At 48.6% G+C, this 13,945-nt stretch overlaps 1 protein-coding gene across 4 annotated transcripts in view; it reads right to left on the reverse strand.

Moving 5' to 3' along the window:
- The window catches only part of Sergef (secretion regulating guanine nucleotide exchange factor), a 202,831-nt gene that overhangs the window by 173,144 nt on the left and 15,742 nt on the right, over window positions 1-13,945 (reverse strand). For 2 of the 4 annotated variants that reach the window (XM_087576319.1, NM_001400924.1), the window contains exons 6-8: window positions 10,245-10,358; window positions 7,857-7,919; window positions 3,610-3,768 (exon numbers count right to left, since the gene is read on the reverse strand). In XM_087576319.1, coding sequence (XP_087432445.1) covers window positions 3,610-3,768; window positions 7,857-7,919; window positions 10,245-10,358 — 336 coding nt within the window. The remainder of the gene's footprint in view (window positions 1-3,609; window positions 3,769-7,856; window positions 7,920-10,244; window positions 10,359-13,945) is intronic. The other 2 variants (XM_087576314.1, XM_087576329.1) reach the window with 1 other exon arrangement.

Genomic DNA, 13,945 nt, shown 5'->3' on the forward strand with positions numbered 1-13,945 from the left:
AGCTCGGTTGATAAAGGACCTGCCTAGAATGCATGATGCTGCTGGTTCAATCCCCAGCACCCCATAAGCTGGGACCAGTGGTGTGTATCTATAGCCTCAGCACTTAGGCTTAGGAGAAGAAGGCAAGAGGATCAGAAGCTCAAGGTGTCAGAGGACCCTGACACACATAAAAGCAAACGCATAAAACAAAGGGAGAGTGGCAGGGCCATTAGAACAGAAGTACCAAGGTAATCATGGCAGTGAACCAACAGGATAGGAGGAGAGAAGCAGAAAGCAGGTGCCCTCAGCCGCACTACCAGTGAGCTGGGAGAGCCGAGCATAAGCCTAAGTCCATCTGACTTCAAAGCTACTCAGTTGTTAGGCAGTTATTGACTACTGTGTGACAGCCTGGGAACACCAGGCACACACAGGGCATATATACACTCATACACATAAAAATAACAGCCAAGAGCAAAATGAAATATACCTCCCATGCAAACAAACAAACAGATGTGTGCAACTGCAGACTGTGGAGAGAACCACGGGTTAAGTTAAAACAAGAGGCAAGAATACCTAGAGGGTCACAGAAGGCTTCCAGAGCTTTGGTCAGCCATGATCACTTCTACTCTGCTGCACAACACTCAGAGCATAGCCAGCAGCTTGAACAGCATAGAGCACCTATGAGCCCTTGGTGAGAGTACAGTTCATTTCTATCTTGCCACGGTTAGAACAGCAGCTCTTCTAAAACCAAGACCAAACACTTACATATCCCAACCTCAGGTGACCATCACTGGGTAGACATTTTACAGATAACTGGGATCATTCACAGAGTCATTTTTCCAGACCACAGAACCACACTATGAGGCAGGCGGGACTATTTAAGATCCTACTGAAGAGATGAGTGATTAGGGTGTGTAAAATAGCCCTAGACGTGCCACCAAACGAGGAAAGCACCAAACTCTGCCGTCCAAGTTTATCAGACATTTCTATTCAGGAAACTGACCATCTGAGAGACAGCCGCAGGTCGCCAAGCCTGGATCAAGTTACACGGGGTCCCACGAAGTTCCTGAGAACCGATGGGGAGCATTAAGCAGCTCAAGAAAGGTTTCTAGAATGCAGCTTCACCAGCCTGAGACACAGGTGCCCTTGCCAGCTCTCCCAGATTAGAACAGGTTCTCCTGGCCTCCTCCCAAGTGCCTCTGACTAACACAGAAAAGTATTTTTCCACTGCAAACCTGCAGGCAGGCAGCAGACTGAGGGCAGAGAGTGCATCTGCAGTCCTGTACGGACCATCTGGGAAGTTATTCCGCTGCCATCCCTACTGCCCCGGCTACACACCTGCCCGTGAGGACGCCAGTCTCAAGCAATGCTTCTCTGCCTTGACAATACAGGCACTTGGACTGCACAGGTTTCTTGTGCCAAGCTGGGGGCATCTTGCCACCCCGCAAGGTCAGAATATTCAGTGGCACCCTTGACCTCCACCCACTGAATCTGACATCCCCCAGTTGTCACAGCCACTAATGTCTCCAGGCAATGCAGATGTCCACTGCAGGGCAAGAGTCACCTCTTGGTGAAGCTTTGATCTTGAGACCTTAGAGAAGAAGCGTAAAGTGTCTGTCCTGCTGCACACAAACTCTCTCGGGTCAGGCTCACACCACCACTGCGTCCGTGTAAGCAGCTGTGTGCCGCTGCAGTCCTCCACTGGAGCTTCAGGAACAACCGGAGTCAAACAACCCCTGGTACTGCTGAGCCAGTTGTGACCCTGCAAGGAAAACTTGTTCCCATTACTGTGAGCTGCTGAGTCTGATTAAATGGAAACCCTGGGTGCTTCTTCTCAATGACATCGGGCCAGGGCCAGGGCCAGGGCTGCCGCGGCTGCTGCGAGGAGCACAGGGTGGTGAATCGGGATCCTCCACTCGCCCCCAATTCAGTATAACACCCAGACTTTAACCATTTCACCCAGAAGAAAAGGGAACAGGGCAAGGTACATACACAAGCAAGCTGAATTAGCAATTTAATTAAACAGCTGAACCATTACCAAAAAAAAAAAAAAAAAAAAAAATGCTCTCAAGTGGGGATGGAAACTGAAGCTGAGCTCCCAAGCAGCTGGAGTGACTCAGTGCCTCAGCGCCCTTCAAGGATGCAGCTGCCAATCTCCCACCCCGGGGCTGGGCCCTGGCCCCACAAGAGCTCTGCTTCCACTACAGCGCTTCAAAGAACCACCACCTCTGTCTTTCCTCGTTAGCCACTTAACCAGGTACAGAGATCACCCACACCCTCCCCGTGTGGGAGCAGGAGTGTTCTGCTGACCACACTAGTGAAGACTACCCATAGCCGCCTGCCTGCTCACACCCGATCACTCGGCCTGCCACTACGGCTCAGTCGGCTCACTGCCTCGCTGCCGCCTTTCGCTCTGTTGTGAGCTCCGTGCTTGCCTGTCTCATACTGGAATGGGACCGAGTTCTGATATGGGTTTGCCACATGTAAGGGTCTCCTTAAAGGCACATAAACAGACCTGCCCACTTACGGGTGGCTGGACGGTGGGCAAACGGATAGATCGGCGGATGGGTAGACTCAACGTTTTCTATCCCTATGCTCATGCAATCTGAAGCTCTTTAAGGGCAGAAACAATTTCCCCTCCTAACGGACAACACACTTCCCCGAGAGCATTCTCCAACCCCACAACATCGACAGTACTATGTGTTGCCCTTAGCTGGGATACCATTCCGAAGTGATCGTCACACTTTGGAAGGATCAATTAAAATCATCACAGACACAAATGCTCCCAGATCTGTGAATACGAATGCACACGGCATGTGTGACTTACTGAAGAGAGCTGACGCTAAGAGAAAAACCTGAGGGCAGGAAAGTTCTGGAAACGCAGTCAACAGGTGTTTAGGAGCCTTCTTCAATGGAGCCAGCAAGGCCAGAGAACTCCTGAGAACCCTGGAGGTTCAGAAGGCTTTGCTGTAACGTCAAACTGCCCGAGAAACTGCAGATCAGCAGCAACTCCTGGACTGCAGGGGCCACGAAAAGCCAAAATCCAAGAAGAGAGGAATATGGCGGCCAAGAAAAGCCTGAGCTAAGGAGAGACGAAAGCCAATGGAAAGATAAAGAAGCAAAGACCTCCCAGGCATGGGGGGGGGGGGTCCCCCTGAGGAATACCAGGGCTCAATCAGTATATACAGTGCAGAAGAGTCACCCCCAAGTTTCAATCAGAATTTCACGCCAGCTATGACTCACTTTGAAATATTTACCAATACTTTCTGATGTTGTTTTAACTCAGATCAGGTGGGAATGAAAATAAAGCCATCTCTTCAGCCATGACGAGGCAACAGCTCACCGGTACCCTGGCCCAATCTCCCGGTGATGTTGGCAGTCACAGACATCCTCTCAAAACCCCAAGGACTCTTGAGCAGAATGAGTTCACCAATGCAACCTTGCATTTCCAAGTGCAAAGCTGTAATCCATGGAGGAAAAGCCACACCCAGCTGATGGCAGAAGGAGATGCCAGGTCCTCCGTGTCCCAGTGCTTAAAGTCCCTCCCCCTGTCCCCTTTGTCCCCAACCCCAAGTACTAGTGAGTGGACAGCTATTCTCACCAATCCTAAATGCTCTGCTGCACCCTCACCTGTCTTAGCAACCAGATGCGTCCAACCACTCCAGACAGCAGTGACCTTTTCATCCTGGAAGTAATGTGCTTCTACTCTCTGGGGCAGAGGAAGGAAGGTGGCGAGGGAGGCCAGCTGCCCATGCTTGTTACGGCCCCAGACATACAGCTCTCCTGTATCTGGAAGAGAGGTGAATGGGGGGTAAGGAACATGACCCACAAGAGTAGAGGACAACTCAGAAAAAGGAACAGCTAAAAGGGCTCATTTCCTACCCACAACACAGCATTTAGTGGGGCCACGCACAATATGAAATCTATGTAACACACAATCTAATGTAAAACTTGCAAAACTCTGTACATAAACAAGGCCTAGTGTGTGTATTTCTTCTGCATGCATGCGTGCGTACATGCATGCGTGTATGTGTGTGTGTGCGCGCGCGTGCGTGCATATGTGTATATATGTGTGTGTATTTGTGTGTGTGTTGTGTGTGTGTGCGCGTGTGTGTGCACATGTATGTGTGCATGTGTGTGTATGTGTGCATGTGTGTATATGTGTGTGCATGCATGAGTGTGTGTGTGTGTGTGTGTGTGTGTGTGTACATTCCTGCATGTACCCATGAACAGAGAGCCTAGAAGAGAAAGAACATCATGTGTCCTGCTCTATTACTTCTACCTTATTCCTTTTGAGACAGGGTCTCCACTGAAGCTGGAGCTAGGCTGATGGCCAGGGAGCTGCAGGAATCCCCAGTCTCCACTCTACACAGTGCACTCTTATGTGAATGCTGAGACTCGACTTGAGGTCCTCATGCTTGCACAGTAAACAGTCTCACTAAGCCATCTCAGAAGCCCATTTTCTGTATTGTTTAATATAAGCCTATATTACCTTTTGTAAAGAAAGAAACGCTTAAACGTAAGATAATGGGTGAGCAAATACACTATCTGGGGACTGGAGATGTGGCTCAGTTGGCAGGGTGTTTGCTTAGCATACACAACCCCCAGCACTGCATAAGCTGGGTGTGTTGGTGCTCACTTAGAGTCTCAGAACTCTGGAAGTAGAAGCAGAAGGATTAGGAGTTCGAGGTCATCCTGGGCTACACAGTGACTTCAAGGCCAGCCTGGACTACAGGAGACACTGCAAAAAAAAAAAAAAAAAAGTATGGTATTTTATCTGAAACCTTTTTAAATGAGATTATTTCACTGTGCTTACTGTCATAGACTAGAATGAGCTACCACTGCCCATCTGTGCAGCCTCTGGGCTCATCTGGGCCTCACAGCAATCTCAGGATAGAGGCAGAAGTGACTGGCAGGGTGATGTAACAGCAGCAGGAAGCAGGAAGCAAACGCAGAGTCAAGTGACTCTGGCTGCTATTCCTGGATCTGCTAACTAGCTATTGACCTTGGACAAATCACTTCCTCTCCAAACCTTGGTTTCACCAGCTGAACATGGGGAGGGAGCGCTGCTGGCCTAACTGACGTCACTGCCAACTGCAGCAACTGGTGGGTGACCGTGGCAACCAGAGAGCCCATGCCTGTCTAAAAAGTAAAGTTTAAAGAAAAATTTTAGACAAAGGCCAAACAAAATGAAGCCAAGGCTATAAGGCAGCCTGTGAGAGAGCATTCTGCAGCTCCCCTGGCAGTGGGATAGCTTCCACACGCACTAAACGGCACTAGTCACACCTGAAGTGGGGCTGCCCCACATGAAAATACTCAACGGACTGCAAGGATATGGCACACAAAAAAAGCATACTTCCTTAATAATGTTCCTATTAGAGTAAATAAGATTTTGGACATTCTAAGTAAAACATATTAATAAGATTAATTTCACCTGTTCCATTTTACCTCTTGTGAGATGGCTAACATCCTATTATGCAGCACTGTCCCCAAAGATAAGTTAATCAAGGCTGGGCCATGTTAAATGGCTTTTCAAGATCACCTAGGTAACAAGGACTCACATACAGGCCAGTAAAGGGACGAGGAGCCAGGGCTGTTTCACTTGCCGGGTTCCTAATAAAGTTCACAGCACTGCTTGCCCTGCAGTGGTCTCACAGTCCCTTAAACTCATCAAAGGCCAAGCAGGATGATTACAGTCCTAGCTCAGGAGTCTCCAGGATCCCTCCATCCCTCGCTTGCTGTGGAACACGAGGCACAGCATACCATGCCCCTGCTTCTTCCCCTCTAAGGTGACACAGCTTCCATCACTGACATCCTACAGGTCTACGATGTGCCTCTGGCCTTTATCCCTTGCAGAAGGGCAAAGACAACACTCCTCACCCCACACAATGTCAACCCAGTGGACGCTGGAGAGCCACAGAGGCGCCATGGCTGTGGAGCCTCTGTGGCTCAGAATATCTAACTGGTCTTTTTGAAAGACAGCACGGGGATAGTTACACTGTTGCATCAGCAGGTAAAATTAAATTCTGCTGCAATGCCAAATGGTTACATAATCTACAAGGACTCCAGGGAAGAGGTCTAAAGAACACGGAGCAGAATCCAATGTGCTAACAGCCTGAGTAAGATGAGAAACGAGGGTCATTAATCGTGACAATTTTTAACTCACTTTCGAAATATCAAAAACCAATTCACTTTGTGACCATACTAAAAATGATTAAATGGACACTTTAAAGTGGTGAATATCATATATAAATTATAGCTCCACCAAAAAAAAAAAAAAAGTCCAGTCTGTGTATTAAAACATGGCACCCTAGTTAAAGTGGCCATGTAGGAAATAATAAATTTAATAATCACATATTTGCAATCATTTTTAATTGGCATTAGCAAGTAATTTGATGGTTTCTAAGTTTGCATACCATCAGCTATCTCAAATCAATTAGAACAGAAACAGAATGAAGCTTAATCTAGTCTTACTCCTACAAGGATGTCTCTCCCATCAGTGGCTGTGGGTGGAGCAAGGCGCTTACACCCTGCAATCACATTGTCTCTAGAAGAGATGCGGGACCAGGTGCCAGGTACAAGACAGGTGCAGGTGCAGGACACCTCCCCACACACACACACACACACACCGGTGAGAAAATGATACATGGTATCCCGAAGAAAGGCTTGGCATTACAATGGCTTGGCAGTGATGGATAGATGGAGAGTCAGGGCTAGAACACACCTGCAATCCTAGAACTTGGGAGATGGAAGCAAAAGAATCAGGAGTTCTGAGGCCAGCCTCATCTACTTACTGGGTCTGGGGCTAGCCTGGCTATACAAGACTATCTCTAAAAAAGGAAGGAGGAGAGGGAGGGAGGAAGGGAGAGAGAGGGAGGAAAGGAGGGAGGGAAGGAGCAAGAAAGAAAGGGAGGGAGGGAGGGATGGAAAAGAAAAAGATGGATATTTAGTGTGGAAAAGAAAAAGCCCAAAGAAGTGGCACTGAAAAAAAGTAGAGAATATAAAGTTACGTACGGATACATGCAAATAAATAGGTTATGTGGAAAGCTAAAGGGCTGAAAGGTAAGTAAATCAGAAATAGAGGTAAAGAGAATGGCAAACTCATGGAAAGAAGACAGGAAGATAAATACATGAAGCGGGCAGCAGCAGGTGGACACGAGTTAATGCAGACGTAAACAGCGCGGTGCGGGAAGAGGGAGAGTGTGAGACGTTGCATTGGACAGCGAAATGGCGTAGACAGGAAAGTGCATGCTTAGCGAGGTCATCCGCAGCTGCGACGGCGCACTCAGGAGGCTGGGGCAGGAGAACTCCAGTGTGGTCGAGGCCATCCTGGGTTACATAGTGAATTCCAGCCCAGCCTGGGCTGCAGAGTGACACTGTCTCAAGAGCAAATGAAAGAACGGTACGCTGTGTGGCCATGGACGCTGACACTTCATCAGCCATGAGCCACACATGGCTCGCAGATCACTCCACATGGGCACGCAGCAGACTGGATCTCCCCGACGCCCAGGCAGTGACACCCCATCACTAGGCAGTGTGCAGCTACATACAAGTTTACTGTAGAGTTCTTGCTCTGCCCATCACCGCTCCCCCAAGAGGAAGATGATCTGTTCCACCCTGTACGACTGAGAAAACCCAGAAGATGAGCACTGAGCTGAAGCTGACTGTACCATCAGATTTAGTTCTCACGGCTACCCGGAAAGTATGTTCCAGATGAAGAGATGGTCTCAAGAGCTAAAGCAATTTTGCCTGAAATTATACCAACAGTGGCACCAAACTCCCACTCCAAATACCTCTCCCTGCTCCCCACTCTGACTGGGCTCCACTGCGGGCCTCGGCATGCAGAAACCTGAATGGCACACTGGGCCGGTACCCACCTGTTAATGAGGCTGAGTGGTCAGATCCCGCAACAGCACATACCACTGTAGAACTCTCTAGGCCTGGAAAAGAAATGCGTTTGCTTTGAGCTCTATTTATGCCAAAACCCGTTGTGTGAAGAGTGGATCCCAAGGCCGAGGTTTACCTGGGCCTGGGGAGAACCCGCCCAGCGCAGGCAAGTGTGAGCAGCACAGTCCTGGTGGGAGGCTTGGCGGGATGGAGACAGTGATGTCATGGGGTTTGAACAAGTCCGTGTCCTGAGGATAAAGGGCACAGTCTTCACTGTCACAGAAGAAAGGCAGGGATAGGAACAGCAGGAAAGCCAGGGCAACCTCCCAGTGCTGCCGCAGAGCCACACAGATCAGTATAATGTCACGTTTCTGACACATACAGAAGCACAGACCCGAGAAGAAGCCTGTGAAACGTGTGCACAGCTGAGAAAGGGTGAAGGCAAAGGGGCTCAAACCCCCCCAATCCCATCGTGTGCAGGGCTTAACCACACACCAGGCTACCTCAGATCACAGTGCCATTGCGTGATCCTGCTTCTGACCTCCAAGTCCAGCACTTGATTATACATACTGCCTTCAGCAGCACAGAAGAATCCCAATCTATCCTGTTAGGAGCTGGGACAGCCTGTGCTAATTCACGGTCTATCCCAGAGGAAAACACAGTCCTAGTCTTCAACTGTTTCTAGAGACTTCTGTTTGACTGACTAAAAGACACCTCACACCTTCGAGTGACCTGTGGGATGAAGAGAGGAAGCACCGTTCCCAGCCACTCCTACCAAGCAGGAGTCCTCAGCCTAGGGCCCCTGTGGGTGCAGGTGAAGGAGAGAGAATGCAAAGTCATGGGCTGTGAGGCATGAGCCATCCAAACTTACCAGAAAACTCCCTAGACAACTCAGAGCTAATGTTCCAGGCAGATCCCAAAATGGCTGTTTAAATTAAACAGTGTTTTTTAAATCCCTTCTAGTCACTGGTCCAGTACTAAAACACAGAGAACAAAGCCCTGTCTTTCCCCCTTGGCACAGGAGAAAACTGATAACCATTCACACTGGATACAAGGTGGTGCTATCCACAGAGAGAAGTCGATGGAAGCCAGAAGGGAAGAACCATGTCCCCTTCACTGAGAGGGCCATGTCTGAGCCAGCCCTTGAGAAAACCCTAGAGCTTTTCCAGAGGAAGAGGAAGGACAGGAACTTCAAGCAGAGCTGAGGGTCTGTCCACAGGTACAGTGGCAGGTCAGGCAAAGTAGGAAATCTAGGAAGTCCTGTGACACACATGCACGCACGCATGCGTGCACACACACACACACACACACACACACACACACACACACACACAAAGAGATGGATGGATGGATGAGATGGATGGATGGATGGTGGGTGGGTGGATGGTGGGTGGGTGGATGGATGGATGGATGGATGGTGGGTGGGTGGATGGATGGGTGGGTGGATGGATGGGTGGGTGGATGGTGGGTGGGTGGATGGATAGATGGGTGGATGGATGGTGGGTGGGTGGATGGATGGGTGGTGGGTGGGTGGATGGATGGATGGATGGGTGGATGGATGGATGGTGGGTGGATGGATGGATGGGGTATAATTTTAAAGTCTTTTCTGAGGCAGACATAGTAGCACAGGCTTATAACCCCAGTGTTAAGAGGTGGAGCAGGTGAGCTACCTAGGTGAGCTCCAGGCCTGTGGAAGAACCTGTCTCATAAAACAAGGTGGACAGTGGCAGAGGAACAACAGCCAGGCTGTCCTCTGGCCTCCACATTCACATGCCCACAGGTGTATACATAAATATGTATGCATCTAGGATTCAGAACTTGTAGGCTCACAGGATTACTACATACTGTTTCCAAACTCCCATGTCATACCTCCCAAGTAGCTGTGACCCATTCTAGAGCTTCCGTTTTGATCTCCACCTACCTGCCTGGCATCTATCACTCAATAGGTCTCAGACTCTCACAGCAAAACAGTGACTTTTACCGGGGCTACAAAAATCACAAAAAGACTGACATCCCAACCAAGAGAGACTGTTAGAAAGGTCAAGAAATACCAAAGCTGGAGAGATGGCTCAGCAGTTGAGTACTGGCTCCCTTCCAGAGGACCTGGATTTGATTCTCAGAATTCACATGACAACTTACAACCATCTGTAAATCCAATTCCAGGGGATGTAACACCCTTCTCTAGCTTCCCTGGGCATCTGGCACGCAAATAGTACACAGAAATACATGCAAGCAAAACATCCATGTGAAATAAAGTGTTTAGAAAAATGAGAGAGAGAGAGAGAGAGAGAGAGAGAGAGAGAGATTTACCCATTTTCTGAAGCTCTATTTACTTTCTCACAGAGGAACCAAAGACTGTTATAAAATAAGGAGCTCACCTGTCACTCTACTGGGTTCCTTTGCTGTCAAGAACAATGGGAGATTCTGCCCAGGACACAAGCGTCGACCAGAAGATGCCAAGCCAGTCCCCCACTGGAACGTACTGCCAGTGTCTTCCCAGCAGAGCAGAAAGGAAAAGAGAAAATGTATGTTAGGACTAGAGCAGACTGCCATTTGACCCTCACTGCTGTGGGAAATTCCCAGCCATCTCAGCCAACGTGAGCCCTACCCAGGAGCTTGGCTGCTTCAAGAGGCCCATGTCCAGCCACAGAGATTACCATCAAACCAATCACAAATACAGTTTTTGGGACAATCTAAGACCATGAGAGAAAATTCCAATGTAGTAAAACTTCCTCTAAACGTTCAAGGTGCTAGCCCACAGCCACACCTCTGGAGTGCTGCCCTGCTCATGGCTAACTTGAAAAGAGCCTTGAAGACTATGAACACACACCCATCCACTTGATGAGAAAACAGAGGCCCAGAAGAGAGGCTGAGATCCAGCCAAGGTCCCATGAGGAATGAGTAGTAGAGAAAACACTGGTGTCCAGCTGACACTCAGGGTAGTGCCTTTCTACCACACCAAGGCAAATTCAGATTCTCTGGGGTCAAATGCATGTGTATTTGTGACTACAAGACAGCTCGGCAGCTTATTTTAGTAGAACGGCCGCTCGAATCTATGAATCCACATCCCAAACCACACAGAAGTGCACAGACAAAATCCTCTGCATTTGGCAAATAATCAGATTGCACAGCATGGAGCCACCAGCTAACACCACCATCAAGGCCTGCTCCTCTGGACCATTCTATAGCCAGCACTCTTAATGTACAGAGACAAGCCTCTCTATAAAGCAGCAGCTGTGACCACTGAACCATGCAGCCCAGCAGAGAGCTGCAAAAAACCAAGACGACATCCTCCTTGGTGGAGAATCTGCAAGGGAGAAGGCTTCACTGACTATCTCAAAATGATGGGTATGTGAGGATTTTAAATCAGGATCTGAATTGGGTCTGCAAACAACCGCTGGCTGATGTGTCTACAATGTCTCAAATAATGGATTTTTTTCCCCTTTGAAAAATTTACCGGATATTTATTTTTATTTTACTTGTGTGAGTGTTCTGCCTACATGTATGACCACATGTGTACCTGGTCCCTACAGAGGCCAGAGGAGGATGTCAGTTCCCCTGGAACCAGAGTTAAAGACAATTGTGAGCCACTACGTGGAGTCCTCTGCAAGAACAACAGGGTACTTCACCAATGAGTGTTTTTCCAGCCCCTTTGAAATACCTTACTGTAAAATATGCACAATGTAAAAGGTGTCATCTTCACCATCGTCAGTGTCTAACCCAGCAGCACCTACACAGTCACCATAGAGAGCAACCATTATCCTCCCATCTTGCAACACTGTACCCATCACTCCCCATCCCTGGTGCACAGCCCTGGGGCTCCCATTCTGCTGTCTTTAGTTCTGACTCCTCATGTGGACAGAATCCCAGCATTTGTCCTTTTTATGACTGACGTAGGCCACTCAGCATCACATTCATCTATGGTGGAGGCTGACAGCAGTTCTGTACTTTCTAAGGCTTGTGGTGGTCCACTGGGGGGGGGGTTGTTAGACATGGTGTGTGCACCTGTGTGCCACATTTTGCTTGCCCAGTCACCTATCAGTGGGCACCTGAGGAGCTGCTTCTGCCTCAGCTGGTGTGAATAATGTCAGTTACGGCTGGCGCCTTTCATTTTATAAATTCTACAAATGTGCCTCTTCCTTTCTTTTCCATCTTTTAAAAAATTTATTTGTCAAGCTGGGTGTGATGTTGTACACCTATAATCCCAGCACTCGGAAAGCAGAGGCAGGTGGAATTTCTGTGAGTTTAGGGCCAGCCAGGGCTACATTGTAAGACCCATCTCAAAAAGAAAAAAGAGGAGGAAGAGGAGAGGAGGAGGAAGAGGAAGAGGAGGCAGAAAAAAAAGCTATGGTTAGGTAATAATAACATGGCCCTTCCACACTGCTTTCTAAAGCAACTGAACCATTCTGCCATCTATAATTAAAAGGGTGTGTAGAGGGGATTGGGGATTTAGCTCAGTGGTAGAGCACTTGCCTAGCAAGCACAAGACCCTGGGTTCATTCCTCAGCTCCAAAAAAGGGGGGGGGTGTGTAGAGTGGGGAACAACAGCCTCAAACAATGATCCCCTCTTCCACCTTGATTAAAACAGAGTCTTTTGTTTGCTGGCTGCATACACAAGGCTCACTGGCCCTTGCTGTGATCTGGGGATTCTGCCCACCTCACCCATAGAGGCACAGGGCAGGCGCATAACCCTGTCTGGCTTCAGGAGAGTGCTAGGGACCTGAACTGAGGCCCTCACACACCAGTATAGCAAGTGCATGGCCCACTGAGCCCTCTCTCCAGCCATACTGCCCTGCTGATTCCTAAGAGGACAGCCTGTCTATCAATGACAGACAGCTCAACACAGTCACACTTCCGGACACCTAACCAGGAGAAATGAAATTTACAGTTAGAAAAAAAAACCTGTTAGTGGATGTTTCTAAGTTATTGCAAATAGAACAAACTGGAAACAAGCCAGACATTACTCAGCTGATAACTAGTTACAAACTGGCTACTACAGACTAAACTGTGCCCCCACCCCATAAACATCCAGGCGTGGAATCCCTAATATCCAGTGTGGCTTTGTTTGGAAGCAGGGCCTGTTATTGAGGTAAAGAAAGCTAAACGGTGCCTATGGGAAGTGGGGTTAGCCCAGTAGAACCAGCATCTTTATGGAGGTATCTCGGAACAGCTTTTCTCTGCACTGATGCACAGAGAGGCCTGGGGAACACATTGAGAAGCGGGGCATCTAAGCCAAGAAATGTGTCACCAGAAACCAGTCTTAATGACACCCGTCCTGGGCTTTTAGCCTCTCAGACAGTGAGAACATGAATGTTTGTTATCTAAGCCATTTGGGCTGCAGTATTTTGCTGCAGCAGCTCTAACAGGCTAATCCAGCGCCACGTCCACAGTGTACTTCTCATCGCTTAAAGGAATCCGTTGCAGATACACACAGCTAAGACAGATCCCCAGGGAATTATGCCACGAAGGAAAGCCAAGCCCAAAAGATTACATATTGTACGGGGCATCTGAGAACATTTCAGAAGTGACATTACAGACATGGGAAACAGGGATGGCTGTCAAGAGCTAAGGAGGAGCTGGGAGCAGCAGGAAGTGATTGCGGCCATCCACCCCAGCAGGAGAGACCTTGTGGTGATGAAGTTCCTCTGCGTCCTCACTGTATCAGCATGAAATCCGTGTCAATTCTGCACAGTGTGACCATTGAGGTCTCCGAAAAGAACTCAAGGAGGTCTACTTTGCTTTTAACAACTTCATGTGGGTCTGTAATTCTCTCAAAACGCCAAGATTTCGCTTTTTAAAAAATTTTATGGGGTTGGGGATTTAGCTCAGTGGTAGAGCGCTTGCCTAGGAAGCACAAGGCCCTGGGTTCGGTCCCCAGCTCTGAAAAAAAGAACCAAAAAAAAAAAAATTTTATGTATATGAATGTTTTGTCTGCATGCTTGCCTGTTCTCTAGATGCACGCCTGGTACTCGTGGAGGCCAGAAGAGAGGGTCGGATCTCCAGTTACAGACCCTTATGAGCTGTTGTGCATATGTTGGGCATCAAACCTGGATCCTCTGGAAGAGCAGCCGGTGCTCTT

The sequence above is a fragment of the Rattus norvegicus genome, chromosome 1 (assembly GCF_021556685.1).
Source record: "Rattus norvegicus strain SHRSP/BbbUtx chromosome 1, alternate assembly SHRSP_T2T, whole genome shotgun sequence".
In the NCBI taxonomy this organism is placed as follows: Eukaryota; Metazoa; Chordata; class Mammalia; order Rodentia; family Muridae; genus Rattus; species Rattus norvegicus.